Raw genomic sequence first — 25,883 nt, 5'->3', positions numbered from 1 at the left:
TTTTTTTCCTTTTTTCCTTTTTTCTATTTTCTATTTTTCATTTTTTTTTTATTTTTTTTTTCTCTTTATAGTCAAAAAGTTTATATTTATTCATTTTTTTTTTTTTTTTTTTGTTAAATATTCCAACTACAAGCTTAACTACAAGACCAACTTAGATTTTCTCTATCTCAACTAATTCACATCACCATTGCAATCCAGCGTAAGGAGATCAAAAACTTAACTTGGCAACCCCATAAAGCAAATAATGTCTTCCTTAAAAGACCAACTATCTCAAATAGCTGCCAACAACTCAACTGTAGCTTTGGATAGGAAAAAAAGACAAAAAATACATTCTGCTTCCTTAATTTATAATCCAAAAACAGCAGCAACACAAGACTATGAATTCATTTATGAAAATTCCATTGAAGCACTAAACGAATTAATTGATATCGATCCAAGATTTGAGATTTTCACACGTTCTTTATTCAGCGAATCGTCTATTGTGATTGATAGAAACACAAAAACTAAAGATGATATTAAAGAATTAAATGCTGCAATCAACTCTTATCTAATGTTGGTTTCTTCTAAATGGCATTTATCACCAGCTTTATATGCTACCGAATGGTTAGTGAGACGTTTCCAGATTAATGTTCATAACGCAGAAATGTTTTTGTTTTCCACTTTGAATTACTATCAACAACCAGTTTTCAAAAGAATCCTTAATATTGTAAAGCTCCCTGCGCTATTTCAACCTTTATCCAATTTTGTCAGATCCGATAACGCACCAAGCAAGCTAAGTATTATCAAATTGTTTAGCGATTTTGAATTTTTAACTTTATATTGTAATTATATCGCGAAATGTGTTAGCCAAAAGGTTACATACACTTCTCAGATTTTATTTGCTGCCTGTACTTTAATCAATATGATAGCGGTTAATTCAACCGAGGAAAAAAAGTTATCTGACTTACTACCTACGTTCATGGAAATTTCTGCAAAGCTCTTAGTTAGTGACGATGTTGATTGCCAAATTGCGGCCCACACCATTTTGGTTGTTTTCGCCTCAACAACAGCATTGAGTAAGCCAATTATACTAGCAGCAACTGAAACTATCTTAGCAAACCTGAAAAATGAAAAGGCCAAGAGGTCTGCTTTAATAACCATTGCTAATTTATTAGAAACTTTGAAAGGACAAGGTAATATTGATCAGTTACCAATTAACTTGTATAAATTGGTTGATGCTAAATTTAGTTTACAATATTTGAAAGATTTTTCTTCTAGAAAAGAATCCAGAAATAGCGACAAATTTTTCACTTCTTACATTAGATCCATTATCAGATACGACCACGATAAACTAGCTGACATTGTTGAAATTTTGAAACATGCAAAATTCGAAAAATTTGAAATAAAAGTGATTATCACAGATTTAATTCATTTATCTGAAATAATTGAAGATAAATCTAAGTTAATAGGTGTCTTTGAATATTTAGTTGGTGCCAATGAAAGCATGGTATTAAAGGCTTTGAAATCTTTGAATCTTAGCGGCGAGTTGTTTGAAATTAGATTAACCACCTCCTTGTTTAACTTTAAAGAGAGTTCGGAAGTTACCGGTGATCAACTTATTAAAGATGTTGAAACTTCCAAGATTGTTGGTATGAATTCCACAATTCAACCGTTTAAGGAGTGGTTACAAAAAAACTCTGACTTTTTTTACACCAAGGATGCTTCTATTTTAGCAGAAAAAGATCAAGTTTTTAATAAATTGCTATCCTTGTTTGTTGAATCTGTTGGAAAAAAATACTCAGTTGGCTTATTTTTAAATTCTTTTTTCAGTACTTTTGAGGCTAGAATTACCTTTTTATTAAGAATTATTGTTTCTCCCGCTGCTCCAATAGCTTTGCGTTTAATCGCCGTCAGCAGTATCTCTAAAATGATCAGTTCTGTTGATAATGAAACAAATTTATTCAGTATCGTTCCAATATTAATTGCTGGTTTATTTGATGTATGTAAAAATGTCAGATCTAACATCAAGATATTGTTGCATCAGATTTCTAAGCGAGCAGCAACAGAACATTACTTTCTACTTAACAAACTCTACGGTGATGATGTAAAAATTCCAATGTTGAGCCCCCGCGATAGTAAAAAGTGGTTAACAAGATTTTTAGAAAATTATGTTGTTGACAATACTGATATAGCCAAATATATCATTCAAAAAAAGACCGAAAAAGTTGATATGTTTTTTTGGTGCAACCAAGCTTTATATGTTCCATTACCATATACCAAATTGTGTTTTTTAAATGTCCTTACTCAATACAGAAATTACTCATCTAAATATTCAGAATTGCTCTGTTCGATTTTAAAGTCTTATTTAGAGGAAAGAGCGGCATGGGAGCTTAGATGTAAGAATAATAAAACTGATTTTACAAAATTTGAAGCTAGTATAGTTAGTATTATATCATCTTCAGAAAAAAATGCAGCTATTATTGATTTCATTATATCAGCGTTAAAAACACAATATGAACAGTTATGTGATCTGGTTGTTCAAAAATTGATTCAGATTTATCCCAAATTAAAGTTTGCTAATCAACTAGCAATTGTTAATAGTATTATTGAAACAACTGCTATTGAAGACTTACATTATGATTCTTTGGCTGCTTTACAAAGTTTGCCTATCGATGCAGAGATATTTGTTTCCATTTTACAACAAAACAGAATCAACGGCGATTCGGGAGAAGAAAATATAAAGAAGAGGAGAAGAAAGTCCTCAAGTTCGAACAAAGCTGCTTTGAAAAAAGAGGAAGTTTCTCAAATTGCAGAGGTCCATTTAAGAAAAATTACAATTATTTTAGAGACTTTAGATGCTAGACGAACCATTAAAGGAACGGAAGCCTTATTATCTTTATTGTTTGACCATTTGGCTGATTTAGAAACTTTGGACCAAGATGGCGGGTTGCCAGTATTATATGCTCAGGAAACTTTGGCCTCTTGTATGTTAAATATCATTAGTAGTCTAAAGGATTCCGGTGAAAACATAAACTCTATAAGATCGGATATTGTAGTTTCTGCCATTAGATCTTCGCCATCTCCTCAAGTCCAAAACAAGCTGCTATTAGTCATTGGTGCTTTAGCTGAATTAAGTCCAGAAACCATTTTACATTCTGTTATGCCCATTTTCACTTTTATGGGCGCTCACACTATTCGCCAGGATGATGAATATTCCACACATGTTGTCACAAACACCATTAAAACCGTCGTGCCTGCATTGTTGAAGTCTAGTCAGTATCAAAAGGATAGCATGAAGAAAACTGAGGAAATTGAATTTTTATTAACAAGTTTTGCTACTGCTTTTGATCATGTTCCAAAGCACAGAAGAGTTAGTTTATTTTCTACCTTAGTTAAAACACTAGGTTCTCGTGATTCTGTTGCTCCCTTTTTGTTTTTGCTTGGGCAGCAGTACTCTGTGTTTATTAATAAATTCAAGATTTCTGCCGGCAAGGATTTGGTTGAATTTACCAAAAATTTTTTAAGTAAATTTAGTGCCATTGAGCAATTATCTGGTATTTTGGGGTTTTTCCAACTTATCGATCTATTACCTGTTGAGCCAACTGAAGATTCTAAAGAAAAGTTGTTGCACCGAGCTGTTTTCAATAATGGTATTTTTAACTTTAATCGTGGGGAATTGCGAACTTTAAAGAAAAACTTGTTCGAATATACAAATAAATTAATATCAGAAAACGAAACTGATTATTACACAAGCGGAGGTGGTTTAAAATTCAAGATTTTAAGTGTATTGATTGAAGCACAAGACACAAATAACTTTGCTGGTATACAATCCATTAAGGATGTTTTTGGTAAAATTATTGAGGAAATTTTGTATTTTATCAATAATTGTGAAAATATATTGAGCTCTTTGGATAAAAATGGTGTAGCATCTTCTAGCAGCGTTAATGGTAACAATGATAATGAAGTTGATTATAAGGAAGCTGTCACAGAGCTAAAAGATACAATTTACAGCTTGTTAACGAACACTTTGGAATTGTTACCCATTCAAGACTATATTTCAGCGATTATCCCATTATTAAACAACAATAAGAATGATTTGGAAGTTAAGTACCATATAATTTTGTCAATTAGTTCTAAGTTCCAATATGAGCCAATGACTTCAAGTACTATTGCCGATGAGATTATAGGTGTTTTATTTGGTAACTGTGTTTCTGAAGAGAACTCGTCACCTGTTATTATCCAAGCTTCTTTGAATGTTGTTAGCTCTTTGTTTGATAAGTTTAAAAATCATTTGGATCCATCTAAATTGATGGAAGGCTTAACGATTTGTAGCACATTTTTGTCGAGTGAAAAAGTTGAAATCCAAATTTCGTCGCTTGCTTGTTTGACAAACAGCATTCAAATTTTGGGTGTTAAAACAATTTCATTTTATTCAAAAATTGTTCCACGTGTTTTGGAAATTTTCAAAACACACAAAACTAAAGAGGAAACTGTCTTGAAATATGACCTACAATTAGCTATCAACTTATTATTTGCTGCAATTATCAAGCGTATTCCGATGTTTGTCATTAGCAACTTGTATGATGTTTTAAATGTTATTTTTTTCAGTGATGAAGTACCTGAAGATATCAGATTGCCAATCATCCAGTTGGTTGTTGAAAAAATTGAGTTGAAAGAAGTGTTGAAAAATTTAAATAAGATTTGGCTATCAGATATTAGTTTAACCTCGAATAGTGTTGCCATTTCATTATTTTTAAGTACATTGGAATCCACTGTTGAAGCTTTAGACAAGAAAACAGCGGTTTCTCAATCGCCGCTTTTTTTCAGATTACTATTATCTTTATTTGAATATAGAGCCATTAGCAAATTTGATGTAAATACCATTAATCGTATTGAAGCTAGTGTGCATAAGATAGCTAATAATTTTGTTTTGAAATTGAACGACAAAGTTTTTAGACCATTGTTTGCTCTATTAGTCAGATGGGCCTTTGATGGAGAAGGTGTGATTAATTCTGGTAAAATTACTAGGACAGAAAGATTGACTGCATTTTTTAAATTTTTCAATAAATTACAAGACAATTTGAAATCTATTGTCACCACTTATTTTACCTATTTGTTGGAAAACACCAACAACTTGTTATTGGAGTTCATTGGTCGCAAAAATAACGATGAAAATGAAAGGGAAACATTGAATTTGCGTCGTTTGGTTTTGATCTCACTGACATCGTCGTTCAAGTACGATAGAGATGAATATTGGAAATCTACTGCAAGATTTGAATTAATTGTTGAACCATTGGTTGATCAACTAGGCAACATTGAAAACAGTATAGGTAAATACTTGGTTAAAGCTATAGGTTCTCTAGCCTCTAATAATAGTGGCTCTGATGATCACAATAAAATCATGAATAAATTATTGATTCAACATATGAAAGCTACATGTAAATCTACCGAAAAGTTATGGTCTGTGAGAACATTTAAATTAATCTATTCTAAAGTTGGTGAAAGTTGGTTAGTTTTGCTGCCACAATTGGTTCCTATCATTGCTGAATTGTTGGAAGATGATGATGAGCAAGTTGAATACGAAGTAAGGACCGGATTAGTCAAAGTGGTAGAAAGCATATTGGGCGAGCCGTTCGATAGATATTTAGATTAAGTTTAAAAAAAAAAATAATATATATATATTGTTTTTAGTATGTAATTTGTATAATAATGATAATAAGCCATAATTGTAGCAATAAGTTTTTAGTTGCTTTGAAATTGGTTTTTAGATCTTTTAATTTTGTTTTTATGTATCTGTGATTTGAACATTCGGAAACTAGCATTTTTCATTAGTTAATCCAGATGTCCGTTATTTCCAAAAAACGGGTTTGTCCGGATTTCAAATTATTTAGGAAAAGGAAAAGCAAATTAAATTTGTTTACGTTTTATTTGTTGTTAAAATAATTAGTGATTATCTTTTATTTTGGTTAAATTTTTACTTTCCTTTTTTTTTTTTTTTTTTTTTTTTTTAAGACTATTAGATTTCTCAACTTTTAAAACTGAATCAGTGGTAAAAAAGACAAAAAAACCCGGAAAATAATAATAAGGAAAGATAAAACCATGGGAGTCACTAGGGGATTACCCAGAACGCTAAATGATCTACAAGATGTAGCAATTTCAAATAAAAAGTCATTACCATTAGTTTTACGAAGGTTATTCAAAAATCCTAAAAACTTAGATTTTGAAACCGCAATGTGGGAAATGATCAATTTAATATTCCATCCGAGAAAGGCATTTAGATCTTTTTATTATCAAAGACAAACTAAAAACAGATGGGCTAGAGACGATCCGTCATTTTTCATTTTGCAGATATTATTATTAACAGCAACTTCCATTGTTTGGTCCATTTTTTATGGACATAGTTTTATGGGAGGGCTAAAAATGATGATAAACATGATTATAGTGGATTTTTTTCTATTTGGCTTTACTGTTGCCACTATATTTTGGGCCATTTTAAATAGGAACTTTTTTAAATTCAAATCTTCTAGAAATATGAAGGTTGAATGGGCATATTGTTTTGATATCCATTGTGATTCTTTTCTAATTGTTTGGGTCCTGTTATATTTTTTACAATTTATACTTTTACCAGTAATAAATTTGCATAAATGGATTGGGTTGTTTATAGGTAATACATTATATGCGATCTCCTTTTGTCATTATTTTATTTTATCTTTCTATGGGTATAGCCAATTACCATTTTTAAAAAATATAGATTTTATTCTATTGCCCTCTTTGGTTGGTATTGTTATATATTTAATAAGTTTATTTGGCCTTAATTTAGCAAAGACATTTAGTTTTGATAACTTTAGATAAATCGAAGAAAAAAGAAGGAGGGGGAAAAAAAACAATAATAAGTTGTCCAAAAAAACTGCAAATTTTATTATTTTCTATTTTCAATAGAATTAAAGACAACTGGCTGTGTATCTATTAACGTTGCAAGTCTATATATATATATATATACATATATAAAAATCACATGGTTTATTTAAATCTATTCTATTCCTTTAGCAATAAAGAGTGTATTTTATCTATTACAATTGTCAAAAAAAAATTTAAAACTTTTACAGGGAAGATTTGGTAAGTAAAAAGATCAGGAAAAATAAAAATAAAATGCATTATATATAATACAGAATTTTAGAATGGACCAAAAAAACAAATTTGTAAAAACAATGAGTGGGGGGGGGAGGGGGGAGTTAATCATCGGCATAATCCAATAAATTAACAAACAAAAAAGCACCAATAAAGGGTTCGACTTTTTCTAGGTACATTTCGGGGAAACTGCCCCTATAAATAATCTTTGGAACCACATAAGTTTCATCTTCAGGTAAAACCCCATCGGGATATTTTTTACCATCATTTTTTAAACCACCAGTATTACTGGAATATGTAGAAGCGTCTGATGTGTTCGAGGCGTGACTAATAGTGCCACTATCTGGATGGCTTAATGGAATAGTAGGTTTAATATCGAAAGTGCTTGGGTTTACCGGTAGGAAATCAATTCTCAATGAGTTATCACTCTCCATAATACAATACATATTATAGCTTTTATTTCCAATCAAATCATCGGGATCATTGTAATATAATGTGCCATTAGATGTACCGTTAATTCTTGCAATAACCGAGCCTAGACCTAAACAGTTTTCCATAAAATCTTGTTCATCCTTGATTTCTTGTATTGGATCTTTAAAGGTGGAGGAATTACTGGCTATTTCAGGAGTAGATTTTGGAGTACAAGTATCGTCGTCATCTTTTTTATTTATGTCGGGGACAGTTATCCTATCATTGTTTTCAATAATCAGATTTTTCATTTTAATAGAGCAAAATCCAGAAGCAGAGGCTAGAAATTCTAAATTTATTTTTTTTGACGTCTTATAGATATTGGTTAATGGCATATGTAATACTACTCAGGTTCTTGTTCATTAATTTTTCTTTTTATTTATTATTTGTCGTTATGGTTGTTGTCTAAGGAGAGGTATATCAATTGTATATTAATTATATGTGTAAGGACGAAGCAGACATATTATAAAGACGTTAAAAAAGGAAAAAAAAAAAAAAAAAAAAAAAAAAATTACCACCTTTTATATTTTTCCTGTTACGTCAATTGATACCCGGAAACAAGACGAAACAACAGTATTTTTTTTTTTTTTTGGATGCGGCAAAACAATTGTTTTTCTTTTTTTACGGCTTTTGTTAGTGCGTTTCTTTTTTAGTATTCTTAAATCCGTATTCTATTTTCCCTTTTTTTTTTTTTTTTTTTTTTTTTTTTTTTTTTTTGTTACAATAAAAGAGAAAAATTAATGAAAGCATTTATTGTCTGTCTCAACCTCAAATATACTATATATAAAGATAACAATTCTACTTAACTTAAATATCAAATTGTTCATACTCAGAAAATACCCATAGTTCCTCTGATTTCAATCTCCCCTGAATAATTAACTTCTTTAGCTTTTCGTTTTCTAATGGTTGCAAACTTGTTAGCAATTCAGACATATTCAATAACAGTATATTACTACTTATATAATTCGGAAAGTTTTTATTGTTACTAATGATTTTTCTCAAATTCTGCTGATGTTTTTTATAGTTATTGGAAAAAAAGCCATCCGTGTTATTGTCATCACTAATGTTTGAATCATTTGGCAAAAAGGGTAACCTTTGCTGCTGCTCGCCATTTATTCTAATATTGTTTAATTTTCGTTGAAAATCTATAATATCATTGGTTTCTGTATTAAATCTTGTTTCATTGGGGACAGCCATGGAGGTATCTACTACACTATCGGGATCTCTGCTAATATCATTCTCAAAACAAGCATCTGTATTTTTGTCAGCCTCGTCATTTGGTATATTTAAATTTAATGGGATTGTATTAGTGGTAGCAGTGGTACCGCTATCGTTAGTATCAGGACCATTGGATTTTTCCCGCATAGCCTTATTTGAAAGATTTAAACTTTCATTTTTAAGATAATGATACAACTTCTGTTTGCCAGTATTATTATTTATTCTATGAATCGTGTTCAACTGATTACTTATTGTTTCGTTTAATAATTTTGTTTCCAAATCATTGCTATAAGACCATATTTTGCTTATATCATAAACACTATTCTCAGAATTCTCATTACAGTTGTTGTTATCGGTAGCTCTAGGAAAACTTTTTTTTTTGAAATTTAAGTGCTCAGTTAAACTTAAAGAACCTCCAAAATCACCACTACAAGCTTCCTGATTAATTACATCTATTACAGAAGAAGAATTTGATGAGGCTGACGAAAAAGGTGTTAACGAATCGTTTCTGTTAATGTTGTTGCTTTTATCTTTAAATCTATCATTTTGAGCATTGGCGTTACCAGAATCTTGATTCAATAAAAAAAATTGATGTTGTTGTTTACGCTGTTGTTCAGCATTAGAAAAAGTTTCAAATTTTTTTTTTAATGCACTCATTTTTGTTTGTAACCTAGAAGGTGGCTCATTGCCCTGGTTAAATAAAATGTCTGCTTGTGAAAATAAATTATTATCACTCTTATTTATATTTAAGAAGGTTATATCCGCTTTGTTGTCGGTTTTAATGTGACCAGTATTTTTGGTGCTAAAAGGAGACTGGTTAGAGCTTGTAATACTAATGTTTTCATCAGTATCTCCTTCTTTATCAGTTTTGATATTATTTGCTTTTGATGAGGAGGAAGGAAGTTCATCATTATTGAAACTATAATTTTTTCTGAATAAACTAGCATTAGTGATAACATTTTCCTTCATTGCGTCTTGTATTTCAAAACTAATATCTTTTTCTGAGCCAATATAATCCGTATCGAGATGACCTGTAACATATGAACTGTCATCTTCTTCCGCTTTCGTGCAAGTCTGATCCTGGTCGTCCCCCTCGCTTTTATCATCCTTAGATGTTCCATCAAGTACTTTTTTTTTCATGAAAAATTCGAAACCAATTTTATTCCAATTATCATTTTTATTATTTTTTGAAGGTAGATCTCCAATTGAAACATCTGTTCCTCTTTGACCTGTATTGTTATATATTAATTGATCTGATTTTGATCTTCTAGAATCCAGTCTATTCCCGTTATGTTTTTTATTCTCTAGGATTAGCGGTGCTCCTGTGATTACAGTTGTACTTGATTTAGGTCTTATGGAGATATTTCTACTCAGTTCATAATGTGTCATTGGGTTTCTCTTAAGATTATTGATTTGTGTCGATGAATTGTGAATGGATACGATGGAAGAGGGTGAAGAGGATGCAGTGGAGGTCGACAGGTGGCGTGTTTCATCTGTATTTATAATAATGTTTCCGTTGCAACCATTTCTAATTGATATTAGTGAATTATTTCTTTTAGCTAGAATATTTTGGTATAAATTGTTATAAGTTACGCTCCTGTTGTTATTCTTTTTTTGTCCTAGTATTAATTTTTGTGAGAATTTCCCTATTTGTGATTTTTTTGTTAGTACTTCGGTCCCATTTTCCTCTTCCTCTCCCTCCAAACTCTCTGGTATTTTACCCAAACCATTTTGTTGTTGAAATAATAAACTAGATCTTTTTCTGAACCTGGGATTATTAGTTGTAGTATTGCTGTTATTATTATTGCTATTTAATAAGAAAGAAAAATCAGATGGACAATTACTACCAAGATGGTTTTCTCGGCCATTGATACTGGTGTTATTCATTGGTAAAAAGAGTTTTTTATCATTCCTTGAGTTCTGGATATTAAAAAAAAATTGGAAATTGAATTAAAAGATTCGTTTTTTTTTTGTTTTTTTTGCCTTTATATATATATATATATATATATTCTTATTTTTATCCTAGACTACAAAATATAAGTATTCTGACCAATAAGTTGAGTATATTTATAAAGTTAAAAAAAAAAATTTAATCGCAGAGTGGTTTTATGTAAAAAAAAATACTCTAAAGAATGTATCCTGGCAAGTATTCATTTTGTGATATAAAGAGAGAATATATTTATATATATATATATAATGGGTAATTAGAAACAGATAGACAATTTATTATTATCACTTTTCTGTTATCGTAATATTTTTATCAAAGTAATAACAAAAACAGGTTCATATTTTTTTTTTAGGTAATTAATTAATTAATTTGGCCGTTTTCCGTTATTTTATTGTTGACCCTTTAAAAATTTAAAATTGATAATGATAAATAAAATAAATAAATAATTGGTTGTTATTACGCACGCTTCGTATTTCGATTGTTTTATATTACTATCTATCTTTCTTTTTTTCTCTTATCACTATCAAATAAAATTATAAACAACTTTTAATTCCTGTTGGCAGAAGTGGCCTGGGAGAAGAATAAATGAAAACCCAGTACGCAGTCTGCCTACTTTATCTGTCAATATATATATATATATACGCATTCATTCCCTCCTTAAAAAAAAAAAAAAAAAAAAAAAAATCCTTTGGCGTTTATTTGATCTATATTTATTTGCTGCTTGAAATTTACGTATCTTGCAGGCGATACAAAATTACAAATTAAAAAAATTTTTTTTTTTTTTAAGATAAGAAAGCGTCTATTAGGCTAAGAAAAAAAAAATTGCTGTGCGCTCAAGTTCTTCCACCAGCCCGGTAACGCTTCTTTGTAAATCCAACAATCGTGTTTTTCCAGTTTGTTGTCAAGTAATCAATCATAGATATCAATTGGTGGGATTCTATCAGCATTATAGAACCAATTATTACTTTCAACTTCTCTACATAACCAATCGTTAGGAAACACAACTAAATGACCATGTATACGTTGCAATAATCTTGTTGCGGTATATTTATCAAAGATTTTTCTGTCAAATCCATCCAATAACCCCCCGGATAATCTCATTTTAAACATACTATTTTTCATTTCCATTCTTTCATTATTAGTGGTATTATTATCAAGATCATATGGAGTTTGCTGTTCAACATCATTCCTATCTTCATCTAATAATGCTCTTGCCTCATCTTCAGTAGTAGCACTTATCAAGCTTTCCGGCGCACCGTCTAGATCGTTGTTTTCCACTTGTTGTCCATTGTTTTCCCTTTTACTAGATGTTTTAATTCCATGCTTTGCTTGTTCGATTTCAACCAATTCCTTCTGAGACAAGTCAAACTCTTGATTCAATCTTTTAAAATCCTTAAATTCTTTCCAAGTTTGCACAGAATTATCTGGCTGACAATGGAACACTAATCTATAAATATAAGTGTTTCTAACTGCTATAGAGAACCACAAATCCTGGTAAAATGAATCACAGATAGGGTCCTCAAAACTGTAAGGATCAACAAAATTTACTAATAAAGTTGGTGATATGGGAGTTAATTTTTTATAACCATTCTTAAAATAATTGTACTGTCTGGATTTGGGTATAGCAACAAAAGCTAAAATTTGATCGATTTCATAATTGGTCATTTCCTGTTCTTCCAACAACTCAGAGTGTCTCATATGTTCGTCTTTTTCATCAGCCATTCCATATTTGTCATTTTTCTTTATGGATTCTTTCTTCTTTTCTTGCTTATACGCTAAATGTTGTAAGTAGCAAATTCTTTTCAACATATCCCATTTAGCTCCATTTTTGACTTCAATACTCTCTAAATATTCTAAAACGTCTTCACGATTAGGTAAAATACTTTTCAAGTTTAATGGTTGTCTTTTACTTTCGTTATACAAATCGTTATCAAAGACATTTTCTGCCCAAAACATAAACTGCTTAGTTACACTATCACAGTATTTTACCCTTTTTTGGGACTCTTTCCGCCATTCATCTGCACCAAGCCCCTCCACATCTTTGATATGTTGTTTGTTCTTGGAAATCCGAGGATCTGTACTAATAGGTTTTTCATCTTTAATACCAATATTAGCCTCTCCGGCTCTGTTGTTAAATGAGTGATATGCATTTCTAAATTGATAAGTGTCTTTGACAGAAGGCAACTGTACAGACCGCAATATCTCCTCTGATTCTGCTTTGCTTATTTCAGCATCATAATCAAGTGGATCTTGAAACGAAAACATATGCGCCTGTCTTTTTTGTTTTCTTTGATTCTGTTTATTGCCAACAGCTTCCTCATCCTCATCCTCATCATCCTCATCCTCCTCAGCTTTATCTTCCTCATCCTCAATCACCATACCATACTTGGTTTCAACAATTGACTCATCATCTGCATATTTATTAGCCCAGGAAGGACTACTTTTCTCATTAAAAATTTCCCTATATGCAAGTTCAATCATTGCAGATTCAATAAATTTCCTGTGTTGAGAGCTTTTATTTTCTTTTTTGTTGCTTTTACTGTCGTTTTCATCAGTCTCATTTAATGTATTCAATGTTTTATAATTCAGTTCAGCAATTTGTTGTAAATTCCCAAACTTTCTTTCGATCATTTCAACCAAATCAACATTACACCCAATATGCTCCCTCATTAATCTTTGTCTTAATTCCCATGCAAATCTCCCAGCCAAGTAATCTTTACCATCCATTTTAGTCTTAACCAAATCATTATCTCTAATTACAATAGCCACTTCGCTATCTCTATTACCAGCCATGCTTCTCTCATTGACGTTGGCACTGCCAATGATGCAACTCCTATCGTCAACAATTAAAACTTTTGCATGGACATACAATTGTTCAGTAACTAATTGATTAGTTGGGCCTAATGTAGACCATTTTCGTAAAGAATAAAATTGAATGTAATTTAAAGGATCAATTCCTAACTTTCTTAGTTTCCCAAAAATTGAAGTCTCACCCCTGCTAATCGACATGAATTGACATTGCATGATTAAACGTATAGAAGAGCCCTCTGGCTTATCAACTTCTGAATTAAACCCAGGCATCAATGGAATTAAAATAAAGGCTTTCCACTTTGTGCCATCATGGTTTGCCTTGATGATTCTATCTACAATAGCGTTGCCAATGTTGTTTTCAATGAAAACACTATCCCAGGATGAGCTAGTAACAAAAAACTGATTTTCAATGTACATATAATGTTTTGATGTTTCTATTAGTTTTAAGTATGCATTCTGAATAGAATGATCAGTTTCCTTCAATCCCAGTGACCAATAACCTGCACTTCTAATAACCTGACATTCACAAGTAGATCTTCCCTTTAGCAATCTGAATAATGGTGAACTTTCCATTTCCTCCAATGTAAAATCGCTAGGCGGTGTTAATAATGGCGTAGGCCTAGAGGGTCTTTTCTGTCTCAATAAATAATTCCATCTTTGAACAAAATGTCTGCTCATATCTCTAGCGGCTTCGCCAATAGTCATCATATGGACATCATGCCATGGCATACGCGGAACCAAATCCCTGTCATACATAGACTCAAAGGGTTTGTCCAAATCATAAAAATCACACACACGTGCATTAGAGTAATCCTTGCCCGGAAAATTCTGGTTTAAAATGTTTTTAGAATCATCCTTTAAAACGTGTTCAGGGGTATCATATCTACCAAAACACAAGTCAATACCGCCCATAAATGCAATACTATGATCAATCACCGTTAATTTCTCATGATGTGCCCAAAAATACGTATTTTGTAGCCATTGGTTGGGCGATCTGATAACGTGTATATTTTCATGTAGATTTAGTAAAGAGTGCTTAGTCCATGAAGAATCGGTACCAACAGTGGAGCCAACGTTTCTATACACAACAATGAAAACTTTAACTCCCCTTTCTGCCCGCTCCTTTAAAATCCTATCAATTCTATATTTTTGATTACCGGAAACAGGTCTGCGCATATAGAGTTCCGGAGAAAGCCACCAGTCGTGGATAAAAATCACATCTTGTGCCATTGTTAAAGCTTCGCTTAAAGCCCAAAAATAATCCCTACCATCCACCAGAAATTTACAAAAACAGTTGCTTCTAACAGGAGCAAAACTGTCAAACCTATGATGTTGTGACCAGATGGTAGATTTCTGCATATCCAATAAAGATGCAACCCATTCTTTCATTTGTAATTCTGATTTAGCTAGTAACTTCATTTGTCTTTCCCCATTATTCAAGGTAATTTTTAGATTCTTGGGTAATCTACTACCTTCAAACCAATTAAGATTCCGATCAACATCTTTAGAAATTTCGTCAATATCACCAGAGCATGTGACTTTAAAATCACTGTCAACTAAAAAAACGTCCAATGGAGTGGAAGAGTGGATATCACTAACAAACATAACGTACGAATGTCGGACCAAAAACCATTTTCGGATATGTCTCTTTACCATTTGTTTCCAGTCTTTGAATCTTAAATGCGAAACACGCCAACCGTTAGCCTTCGCACTTGAAGCAATGATTAAATACCCTTGTTTGCCTGCATATCCATTTTCGTAACTTAATAAAGTGCCTATCGGCGAAAGTTCGTAAAATTGGAATAGTTTGTTGGCAATGGGTCTTAAACACAAAGCTATATTTAAAATTTTTAAATACTTTTCCAATCTAAAGGACAATGATAAAGATGGATCATTGTGATCATCAAGATCAAATGACATATTTCTGAATTGTTTCAATTGTAAATTTTTTTTTGATGGCTGGAAAACAATTGCATCACTAGTTATTGTAGAAGACAAACTTTCTCCGTCATCAAGCAATGTATTATGGATTGCATCCTGTGTTGCTGGTGATGGTGATGCTTGTGGCTTCGAAGACGATGATGATGTCAATGACCCCTGAGGTACCACCAATTTACCATTATTATCTGCCAAATTATTGTTGTTCCTAGTTGAACTTTTCTTGGAAAAAATATTTTTTAAACCTGGGGCCCCACTGTTATCTCCACTAAGTCCCTTATGTTTTTTTACAGTATTAGTAGTGTTGGTGGGTTTGTATTGGTTTTTAAGCTTTGGGTTATTGTTTGTAGCTGTGTTACTGATTTTTTGACCGTTATTATCGGCTATAGTTGCGTCAATAAGGCGGTTGGTAGCTTTTTGTTTGTTAATAACATTATTAGCTGTTTGAGGTGCGGTTTTTGTGTTTAATTTCATAGATTCATAACCTTTTATACGAGGAAATTTGGGAATTTGTAAAAGTTTACTTTTATGCTCACCATGTATTTTATTGTTAACATACAATTGAATGGTATAATTTCTTAATTTGCTATGTAAACTCATTAAATCTCTGTATGACCTATAAATGGTCCATCTTAGTCGATTATCACCAACACCGTATTCCAAATCAATCTTATATTTTAGTTCATTGCCTTCCTTATGGCCAACAACACCTTCCAAGGATGAAGAGGAAGAGGAAGAAGAAGCCGAATGGGTAGAGTTTACAGTTGCTATGGTGTTATTATTACGTGTGCTGTGAACAGTATTATTATCCGGTACTTCATATGGACTAACGTGCACGCCCAACATAGCTAACAACAATGGAGCCCTCTTGACACCCCTATCATCATATAAGAACTGGGAAGCTGCGAATAAAGATGCTGGGCAGCCTGCTAATAGGGTATCTACCAAATCTGATGCTAAATCTTTGACAAATTGATCCTCGTTAAATTTATTCTTGGAGTTAGTAGCGACTTTATTTAAGCCGTGTTTTGAGGAAGTGGGTTGGGTTTTTGGTAATCTTTTGTTAATTTTTTTAATGGCAACTCCTAATTTATTATTAAAATCATGGAAACTATCTCTCTGGGTATTGTTCATTTTCTTCAACCATTGAGTAGGAGGTGTGTTTGTGTCATTGTTTTTAAAGCCTTCATTATTATAAGTTTTGGCTGTGTTCGGAACACCTTGAAAAGTTAGGTTTTTGAATTGAGCCTCCTCATCTTCAACATAATCGGCATTATTGTCTTCATCTTCCGCATTAGTATGTTGGTTGTAGTATTGATGCTTTGAGTTTGATTCTTTAGTATTATTGGTTTTGTTCAGGACAAAGGAACCTATGCTGGTAATACTGTTACGATTGTTGTTGTTGTTGTTGTTGTTGTTGTTGTTGTTGTTGTTATAGCTATAATTATTAATGTGATTATTGTTTGATAATTTTCTATGCGAATTTATAGTATTAATGCTTTTGGTAAAATTTTTTCTAAATGAAGATTTTTCCTTATTATTTGTGGCAGTTGCAATAGAAGAATTGTTATTTTTGTGAGTGATTGTATTTGAACGGCTGGAACTTTTAGAATGATTTTTCTTCTTGTTTTTTACATCATTGGCAGTATTTGGGTCAATTATAGATTCTACATCACTTACAACTTCAGATTCTGGGATATGTAATTCCTGCGCTTCTGTTATGCCAGGTATAACGGCAAACCCTTCTGGTAGATTAAAAGTTGTGTTTGCAATATTTGTTTGATTGTTGGTATCATTATTATTACTATTATTAGCAGAATGGTGATAGTGATACGAATTGTTCATTTTTCATATGTTTATATGGTAATAAGTTTGAGAGTGGGAAAGTGAAAGTTTGTTTTAATTATCAGTTTTTTAAAATTATATTTGTAATTTTGTTTTGTATCAGTGGATTTTGTTAAATATAAACAGCTTCACGTTAGTGATGAAAAACAGCCTCGTTTTAAATATACACTTGTGGTAATAGTAAAGTTTTTTTTTTTTTTTTTGTTATATGAATAGAAATTATAGTATTGTTCAGCGGCTACGGTTTTATTATATCAACAAAAAAAGTGCTGTTGCTTGGATTAATTTTTTTTATTTATTTTTTTGTTCTCCGAGGCGTTTAGTCTAAATTAATTTTTCAGAGACAAACATTCAATTTTTTAAAAAAAAATGACAGACATAATATTAATAGTGGTGAACTTTTCTTTAATCAAAATGAAATACCGGGTAATGGTGAAGTTGCAATTATTTTATCTGATAAGATTTTAAATGAATATGCGATTTATTTTTTTTTTTTTTTTTGATGTCGTATATTTAGGGAAATAATGATAATTTGATAATCAACAAAAATAAAACAGAAAATTGATGATAATGAGCGATATTGTAAAAATGCTATTTTAAGAAATTATTCACTACTTCATTATTATACGATGTAAAGAAAGAAGGAAAGAAAAAAAAAAAAAAAATGAAATATGCGGGGAGTGGATGGTGTTTACTAAACTTTTACCAAAGCTGAAATCGGGTGATCTTTTCCCATTCAAGTTTGTTTAATTTTATATATATATATATATATATATATATTATAGGGTTTTTAAAATAGATTATGATTTCAAGGATAATATTAGTAACTTTGAGGTTATTTAAAGCCGAAAGATTTGTTAGTCCGGGTATATTGTCGCTGTGGCGTTGGTATTTTTCTTTTCTTCTTTTTTTATTAATATGATTCTCTATGAGTGATACCCAGTTAGTACAAAATACAACATTAACTTCTGTACGTGTTACTTTGTTTGACTGCCGCGTTTGGCATCTCTAAAAAAAAAAAAAAGACTTTTCTCATATTAGTCGGTAACGGCATATTAAATTTTTTTGGGTGTTCTGTTGCGATTTGGTACTATTCATAATCTACCATGTACCTTTTATTCAAAAAAAATAGTGAAAAAAAAGGCGATTTAATTTAGATTTGAAAAAATAAAAAAAATTTTTTTTTTTTATTATTATTATTTTTTCCACGCCGTAAAAGGAAAATCAAATCATACAAAAAAAAAAAAAAGCTAACGAAATTGATTAAGAAAGGACAAGAAAGTGTTTTTTGGAATTGTATGATGACGATTATGATTTATTATTATTAATTTTTTTTTTTTTTTTTTTTTTTTTTCGTTCTGTTCCAACTATGTTAAATCTTAGAAAATAAAACATAATTACACTTTGAGATTTATTTTTATCTTCTTTCTTTCTTTTTTTTTTCTTTTTCTCTTGCTTTTATTTTATCTTTGTTGAAACATTTTCTCAGTGATTTAATTTTTCAGTTTATCTCTCGTTTCCTCCAAATAACAAGTTTTTCACTTACTTTATTTTGTTTTTTGTTGTTTTTCGTTGTTGTTTTTTTTTTTTTTTTTTTTATCTTTATCTTCTTCTCTATCTGCATATCTTTACTTACTTTCATTAAACGCTAATTAATTTCACTCAACCTTACTAAGTTTTTTCTTTCAATCTTGTTTAATTTTACCTTTTATTTCTTTATCTGAAATATAAATTTCCAAATCCAAGAGCTTTATTGCCCATCCATTGTATTCTATTAGTTGGAAAATATTTCAAAGAGGTTACCAAAATAAAAAAAAATAGAAAAAAAATAAAAGATAAAAGAGTACTTAAAAAAGAAGCCACGTGTCTAGTACTGAAAATATTAAAAGAAAAGTAAAATCCTTTATTTTTTTCTTTTCTAAAAAAAAAAAAAAAAAAAAAAGAATAAAAAAATAATTACATCTACCAACAGCACTATCTGAACAAGCATTTAGAAAAGAGAATAAATAAGCTGACATACACTTAAGAATATATATATATTTATACATTTCATTGGTTATTTATTCACCCTTCCCATCCAATAAAACAAATATAATAATTGAAAATAGCAGCAACTTCCAAAAAAGAGTTTACAAAATACATAATAAAACAAGATAAGATAAGAGAAAAAAGTTATATATATATAATTTTTCCTCTTTTTAATCTAAAAAAAATATCCAACAAGAAAGGAGAAAAAGCGCGCCCAGAGGGAAAAAATTTTTTAAAAATTGGCTAAAAGGACAAAAAAAAAAATCAAAAAAGAAAAGAAAAAAAAATAATTGAAAAAGATAAGATAAAGAAACCTTTTTTATTATTAATTAAAGGCATTACCCATTAAATTGTTTCATATCAAAATAATATTGAATTATAAAAGATAAGAGTTGAAGAAAAAAAGTGGGGGCAACCAAAAAAAAAAGGTATTGATAATAACAAAACAGTTCAACACATAACTTTGTTCCAATTATTTAATAGAGATACCACCGAAAAGGAAAAAGTCATTTGCTCCATTAATATTTTGTATATGAGCACTTAATTAGTTACGACACAGTTCAATAATATCAGTAATAATATCCTAAAAATTCGAAATATTTCCAGTATATTAAATAAAACATTATAAAAATTGGCTATAGGAAAACAACAACCGAATTCATCCAAATTATCTGGTCTGGATTTAAGTATTAAAAGTATCAGTTTACCAACACCTTATAATATTCATACTAATTCTGTATTGTTCCACTCAAGTATGACAGCATTATCTGTATATTCTAAAACGACAAATTTTTCAAGCAACAGTAATAGTAGTAATAGCAGCAGCAGAAGCACGAGTAGTACAGGCAACACCTCTATAATAGAGCCAAATATAATGCTAAAACCTGGTGTAAATAACACTGAAAATAGTCAACTCGAAGAAAATAAAATAAAGGTAACCGCGCCTTCACCGATAATGAGGGACAATCGAAAAAGCGATTCTAATGATAGTATCAATACAGATAGGTTTAATAATTCAAAGAAATCAAAAGTTACACATAATAACAAATCTACAAGCAATAATGGCGCTAGCACTTTAAATAGTACAAATAACACTAATACTCCTATTTGCAAGAATTGTGGAACATCAACTACACCTTTATGGAGAAGGGATGAAAATGGTGCAGTTCTGTGTAATGCTTGTGGTTTGTTTTTGAAACTACATGGAAGACCTAGACCTATTAGTTTAAAAACCGATGTCATTAGATCTAGAAATAGAAAAAGTAATAGCAATAATAGCAACAATAACAATACCAATAACAATAACAATAACAATAACAATAACAATAACAATAACAATAATTACAATAAAGAAAAGTCGCACGGTAGTAATAATAATGGTAATATTACAAAAACAAGTAATAATAATGTTATTTCTCAAGATGTTAGACCAAAAGGTGTGACTGTGAACATCTTAAATAGAGATAAGATTAATGCGAGTCATACTCTTATCAATAAAAGTGACACCAAACATAGTTTGAATGTAGATAGCAAAGAGCAGAAAAGAAAAAGAAATGATAGCAATACTAGTCTTAGTAGTATAGCAAGTAGTAATTCGTCAAATAATTCGGAAATTACACATACGACAACAAATGCTATTTCTAAAAGGAGAAAAATTAAAGATGAAGGTAATGTATCCAACAATAAAATGACAGCCAAACATTTTAATCCCACTGATGAAGAACAAGTACAACACAATGATGGTAACAACCATTCTGAACAAAACATTTTAACCTTTATTCCAAACGGTAAACCCGGTACGTCTAGTAATCCTACCAAAAAAAATAATAAAATCACAAAAATAGACAGTAATAATGGTGGTGTGCCAAAAACATTCCAGCCACAGCAACAACCTTCGTTCCATAATTCTATGTTGCATGGTGCTTTGGACAAATTAGCCAGTGTTTCAAATTCTATAGCCAACAACGAGCACGCTTATCCGTCCATATTGCCCAAAAAGGCTGTTGCTAATAACAATAACAATAATAGTAATAGTAATAGTAATAGTAATAATAATAATAATAATAATAATAATAATAATAACGGAACTATTTCTAGTGGTAATACCAGCACAAATAATACGCCTATAAATCATAATTCCAATAGCATTCAAAATACAGGAATTGCTTTGCATCCAACTTTGAGTAACTCATCCAATACTTCTTTACCACATATCTCTAGTATTTTGGGAAGTTCTACTGACACTATTACGAATAATGTTTCTGTTTCTTCTACCGCCAATCATAATAACACTTCTGTTTTACGTAATAATGGCTCCCCTAAGCTTCTCCCCAAAGATTTGCAGCCGTCATCTGTTAGTAATAAAGGTGATAATAAAAGTACCGATATTGGCAATAGTAACCATCATTCTAATGGGATTACAAATAATAGTAATCATGTGGCTTCCATAAATCAAATTTTGGGCAGTAAAAATATTAGTACTATAGGTAATGGCATGAGTAAATCATATAGCCTGAACCATTACACTGCTACGCCTACTGATGGTATAGCATCTGCTACTAATTCGGCTGATGCTATAATCAATAATAATAAAAATACTTCTTCCTTAATTTTTAATGGAGGATTTTCTACTGGTAACACAAATATACATGCATATGCTACAAATAATGGTGCTAGTAACGGCGCAAGCCATAGTCATAACAGTAATCAAACAGATTTGTGTTCCGTATTGGAAACGCAAGAAGAGATGATTAAGCTAAAAACTAGGATTAATGAATTGGAGTTAGTTACTGATTTATATAAAAGACATATTTTTGAATTAGATTCCAAATGCAAAATGTTAGAACACCAATTAAATAGTAGATAGTTTTATCTTATGGGGCAGCGGAATTGTTAAAAAAATTTTTTTTTTTTATTATTTTTAATTCAAGTTTTTATTTTTATTTTATAATAGGAATTAAAAACAATTAGATTTGTTGTAGTATTACTGATATTATTCCATCTATATATATTAGTAGAAGTACATCAAAAAACTATATTTTTATCTGTAATTATATATTTGAATCAAGATCATAAGTGATGATGATATAAATAAAAGTTAATCAGCCATGATAGTTTTTTTTTTTTTCATCTAGATCTCTTTCTTTTTTTTTTTTTTTTTTTTTTTCGCTCTTATAACTAAAAGCTTAATTCAAAGCAGATTAAAAAAAAATTTTTTTTTTCCCCCCATCCTTCCCCTTTGCTCAAAATGTTTTATCAGATAAAGAACTGGAAAAAAAAAAAAAAAAAAAATATTTAGAAATACAAAAATAATCAGCTAAAAAGCAGCTAAGGAAATTATGGTGGTCAATTTGAATAAAATATCTCCAAAAAATAAAAAGTATTACTTGGCATTAGGTTTAGAAGGATCAGCTAACAAGCTAGGTGTTGGTATAATTAAACACAAATACCCACTAATATCATCTAGCAGCAGTAGCAGTAGCACCAGTACAGGATTAGAAATATTAAGTAATGTTCGTGATACATATATTACGCCGCCAGGTGAGGGTTTTTTGCCCAGAGATACAGCAAGACATCATAGAAATTGGATTGTTAGGTTAATTAAAAGAGCAGTTGAAGAATCTAAAATTTCTATTCAGGATATAGATATTATTTGTTTTACTAAGGGTCCTGGCATGGGGGCGCCTTTGCACTCTGTGGTTATAGCTGCTAGAACATTAAGTTTAATGTATTGCATACCGCTGGTTGGTGTAAATCATTGTGTCGGGCACATTGAAATGGGAAGGGAGATCACTAAAGCTGAAAATCCGGTAGTTTTGTATGTTTCTGGCGGAAATACACAGGTAATCGCATATTCAGAAAATAGATACAGGATATTTGGTGAAACTTTGGATATTGCCATTGGTAATTGTTTAGACAGATTTGCTAGAACTTTAAAAATTTCCAATTATCCATCACCGGGTTATAATATTGAACAGTTGGCGAAAAAGGGTAAAAATTTGGTGGAATTGCCGTATACTGTGAAGGGCATGGATTTATCTATGAGTGGTATCCTAGCGTATATCGACAAAATTGCTAAAGACCTGTTTAGAGGGAACAAGATTAAGGTTAATAAGCTCTTGTATAACAAAAATTCAAATAAAGAATCAGAGGTAGAAATCACTGTAGAAGATTTGTGCTATTCTTTACAGGAACATCTTTTTGCCATGTTAGTTGAAATTACAGAAAGGGCAATGGCGCATGTGAATTCAACACAGGTTTTAATTGTAGGTGGTGTAGGTTGTAACGTTAGATTACAAGAAATGATGCAAGCTATGTGTGAGGACAGAAAAGGTGGTAAAGTGTATGCCACTGATGAAAGATTTTGTATAGATAATGGAGTAATGATAGCGCAAGCTGGTTTATTACAATATAGAATGGGCGATAAAGTTAAAGACTTGGCTGAAACGGTTGTTACCCAAAAATTTAGAACTGATGAAGTTTATGTATCCTGGAGAGATTAATAAGGTGCGATTTATACAGTTTGTATTAAATCATATTATATATATATATATATATGTATATATATATATTAGTTTTTTTTTCCCCCTCTTGGAGTGATTACATGTATTTTATAGTTATTCATGCTATTTGTTTATTTATATGAGAACAGAAGGGATGGTTTTGATTATTTCTTGAGTTCAATTTTTGCTTGCAATGAAAGTACTTGTCGCGTATCTTCTTTTTTTTGTTTTTTGTTTTTTGTTTTTTTTCTGTTTTTATATTGAACAAAAATAGTATAAAGAACTAGATCTAGAAAGACTTTATCAACATGAATAGTTATAACAGTGTTATACCTAATAATCCGTCTGCAATGAATTTGGATAATATATTGAATAAGATATCAAATCATTGTGATTCTATCTCAACATTATATTTCAAGCCGCCAGGTATATATAGTAATGCAGTACTAAACAATCAAGATGATAATACCCCAGATAATAATAACGATAAAATTACAAAATTGATAAGAGATGCTGATCCAGAAGAAGAAGCATCTTTGTATGATAGCAAAAATAATGAATTTCCCATCAGGAAAGATGGTTCAAAAATCGGTATTGCGGATTATTTAAATTCTAAAAGTAGAACACGACCATTAAATGAATCGCCCGTTATTGAAGTTCCCAAGGATTATTATTTAAAACAAAATGTAATAAGTAACAATAGTGACGAAAGATTGGAAAACACTCAAGAAGAAGATTATAATAATATCAATGGTAGGAAACTAGATCGAAGAAGAACAACATTGAATAGCAATAGAAGAACATCAACTTTAGATGATATCTTTAATAATAACAATAATAATAATAATAATAATAATAGTGCTAGTACCATGGGTGTTGATTCTAATGTTTTTAATATACTGTTGAGAAAATACAATGATAATAATGAAATTAAAGATCTCTTGTATGCATTGCGTGATGGTAGTGTAATAACAAACTACGGCGATAATGAAGACGCTGGTAGCAAAAGGAGAAAAACATTATTTGTGGAAGATTTTTCTAACGATTTAATATTTCAAATATTTAACGATATTATAATGCAATGGCCTCTTAATGAATATACAGTAAAATACAACGATTTGTACCATAAATTCCAAGAATTAAGTACGCAAGTAATAGAATTAAAGGATGAAATACAAACACAGGAAGACAAGATAGGTTATTATGATGACATTAATGATTTAATTACGAAAGAACAAGGAGAAGTTGACAGATTGAAGAAGATAATTGAGCAGCGAAAGAAGATAAAAAGTACAGATAAAAAATGAAAAGGTTAATGGGTTGCCCTACTCGAAACAGATAGTGATCTTTTTTTTGGTTTTGTTTTAGCATTGTATGATAATAACTTATATTTTTATGTTGTGAAAGTTGTAGGAAAAGAAGAGAAAATAGACAAGTTGACCGAATTCACAAAGGACAGACAAATAATCGGATATAAATAATCGGATATAAACAGAACGGGTAAGTCACGTGAATTATGTGCGATATATTAAAGTTAAGCTAGTTTAATTCTCAAAGTGGGTTTTAATTGGTTCAAGGCAAACCATACGTTAAGAATAATAATAATCATAATAATTAGCAAAAGAATAACGGAAATCCAATCATAAAAATGATTTTTACTTTGATTTCTTATATGAAAGATTTTAAGGAGGTTAAAAAAGAGAACATTCAATTGATCATTTTACTTATATAAATGAATATTTAAAACCTATAAACAATTTAAATAAAGTAAAGCTTAGAAGAATACTTATGTCAAATGTGTCTAAATTTCTTTCATAAAAAAAAAAATGTATAATTTTTTTTTTAATTTTTTTTTTAATTTTTTTTCTATTTTTCTTTCCAAATAAAAAAAAAAACAAAAAGTAAACCACCCGGTAAAATAACTAAAGTTAAATAAAACTATAATTTATATTCTTAGCAAATATATTTATAAAAGGGAGAAAAAATAAAGTTAATTTTAGTCTTTTTTTTTACAATTT

The 25,883-nt window shown here is 30.4% G+C and overlaps 8 protein-coding genes across 8 annotated transcripts; 5 read left to right on the top strand and 3 right to left on the bottom strand.

The window, feature by feature from the left end:
- Positions 1-244: 244 nt before the first annotated feature.
- On the top strand, positions 245-5,632 carry UTP10 (snoRNA-binding rRNA-processing protein UTP10; the record flags this gene model as incomplete). The annotated part of the gene is made up of 1 exon (XM_046078191.1): positions 245-5,632. One exon carries the CDS (start codon positions 245-247, stop codon positions 5,630-5,632), a length of 5,388 nt encoding a protein of 1,795 aa, XP_045934586.1.
- A 446-nt stretch (positions 5,633-6,078) lies between these two features.
- On the top strand, positions 6,079-6,831 carry GMH1 (Gmh1p; the record flags this gene model as incomplete). The annotated part of the gene is made up of 1 exon (XM_046081428.1): positions 6,079-6,831. The coding sequence occupies one exon, from the start codon at positions 6,079-6,081 to the stop codon at positions 6,829-6,831; it is 753 nt and encodes a 250-aa protein (XP_045934585.1).
- A 380-nt stretch (positions 6,832-7,211) lies between these two features.
- SCDLUD_003647 (uncharacterized protein) lies at positions 7,212-7,910 on the bottom strand (the record flags this gene model as incomplete). Its single annotated transcript, XM_046076682.1, has 1 exon — positions 7,212-7,910. One exon carries the CDS (start codon positions 7,908-7,910, stop codon positions 7,212-7,214), a length of 699 nt encoding a protein of 232 aa, XP_045934584.1.
- A 472-nt stretch (positions 7,911-8,382) lies between these two features.
- Positions 8,383-10,680, bottom strand: SCDLUD_003646 (uncharacterized protein; the record flags this gene model as incomplete). The annotated part of the gene is made up of 1 exon (XM_046076681.1): positions 8,383-10,680. One exon carries the CDS (start codon positions 10,678-10,680, stop codon positions 8,383-8,385), a length of 2,298 nt encoding a protein of 765 aa, XP_045934583.1.
- A 970-nt stretch (positions 10,681-11,650) lies between these two features.
- SPO14 (phospholipase D) lies at positions 11,651-17,335 on the bottom strand (the record flags this gene model as incomplete). Its single annotated transcript, XM_046078190.1, has 1 exon — positions 11,651-17,335. The coding sequence occupies one exon, from the start codon at positions 17,333-17,335 to the stop codon at positions 11,651-11,653; it is 5,685 nt and encodes a 1,894-aa protein (XP_045934582.1).
- Positions 17,336-20,117: 2,782 nt separating this feature from the next.
- SCDLUD_003644 (uncharacterized protein) lies at positions 20,118-22,229 on the top strand (the record flags this gene model as incomplete). The annotated part of the gene is made up of 1 exon (XM_046078189.1): positions 20,118-22,229. The coding sequence occupies one exon, from the start codon at positions 20,118-20,120 to the stop codon at positions 22,227-22,229; it is 2,112 nt and encodes a 703-aa protein (XP_045934581.1).
- Positions 22,230-22,701: 472 nt separating this feature from the next.
- On the top strand, positions 22,702-23,865 carry KAE1 (tRNA N6-adenosine threonylcarbamoyltransferase; the record flags this gene model as incomplete). The annotated part of the gene is made up of 1 exon (XM_046078188.1): positions 22,702-23,865. One exon carries the CDS (start codon positions 22,702-22,704, stop codon positions 23,863-23,865), a length of 1,164 nt encoding a protein of 387 aa, XP_045934580.1.
- Positions 23,866-24,173: 308 nt separating this feature from the next.
- SPC34 (Spc34p) lies at positions 24,174-25,172 on the top strand (the record flags this gene model as incomplete). Its single annotated transcript, XM_046078187.1, has 1 exon — positions 24,174-25,172. One exon carries the CDS (start codon positions 24,174-24,176, stop codon positions 25,170-25,172), a length of 999 nt encoding a protein of 332 aa, XP_045934579.1.
- Between the last annotated feature and the right edge of the window lie 711 nt (positions 25,173-25,883).

The sequence above is a fragment of the Saccharomycodes ludwigii genome, chromosome IV (assembly GCF_020623625.1).
Source record: "Saccharomycodes ludwigii strain NBRC 1722 chromosome IV, whole genome shotgun sequence".
Taxonomy (NCBI): domain Eukaryota; kingdom Fungi; phylum Ascomycota; class Saccharomycetes; order Saccharomycodales; family Saccharomycodaceae; genus Saccharomycodes; species Saccharomycodes ludwigii.
The sequence above is the reverse complement of the archived record's forward strand: the minus strand, read 5'-3'. Positions and strand labels throughout refer to the sequence as shown.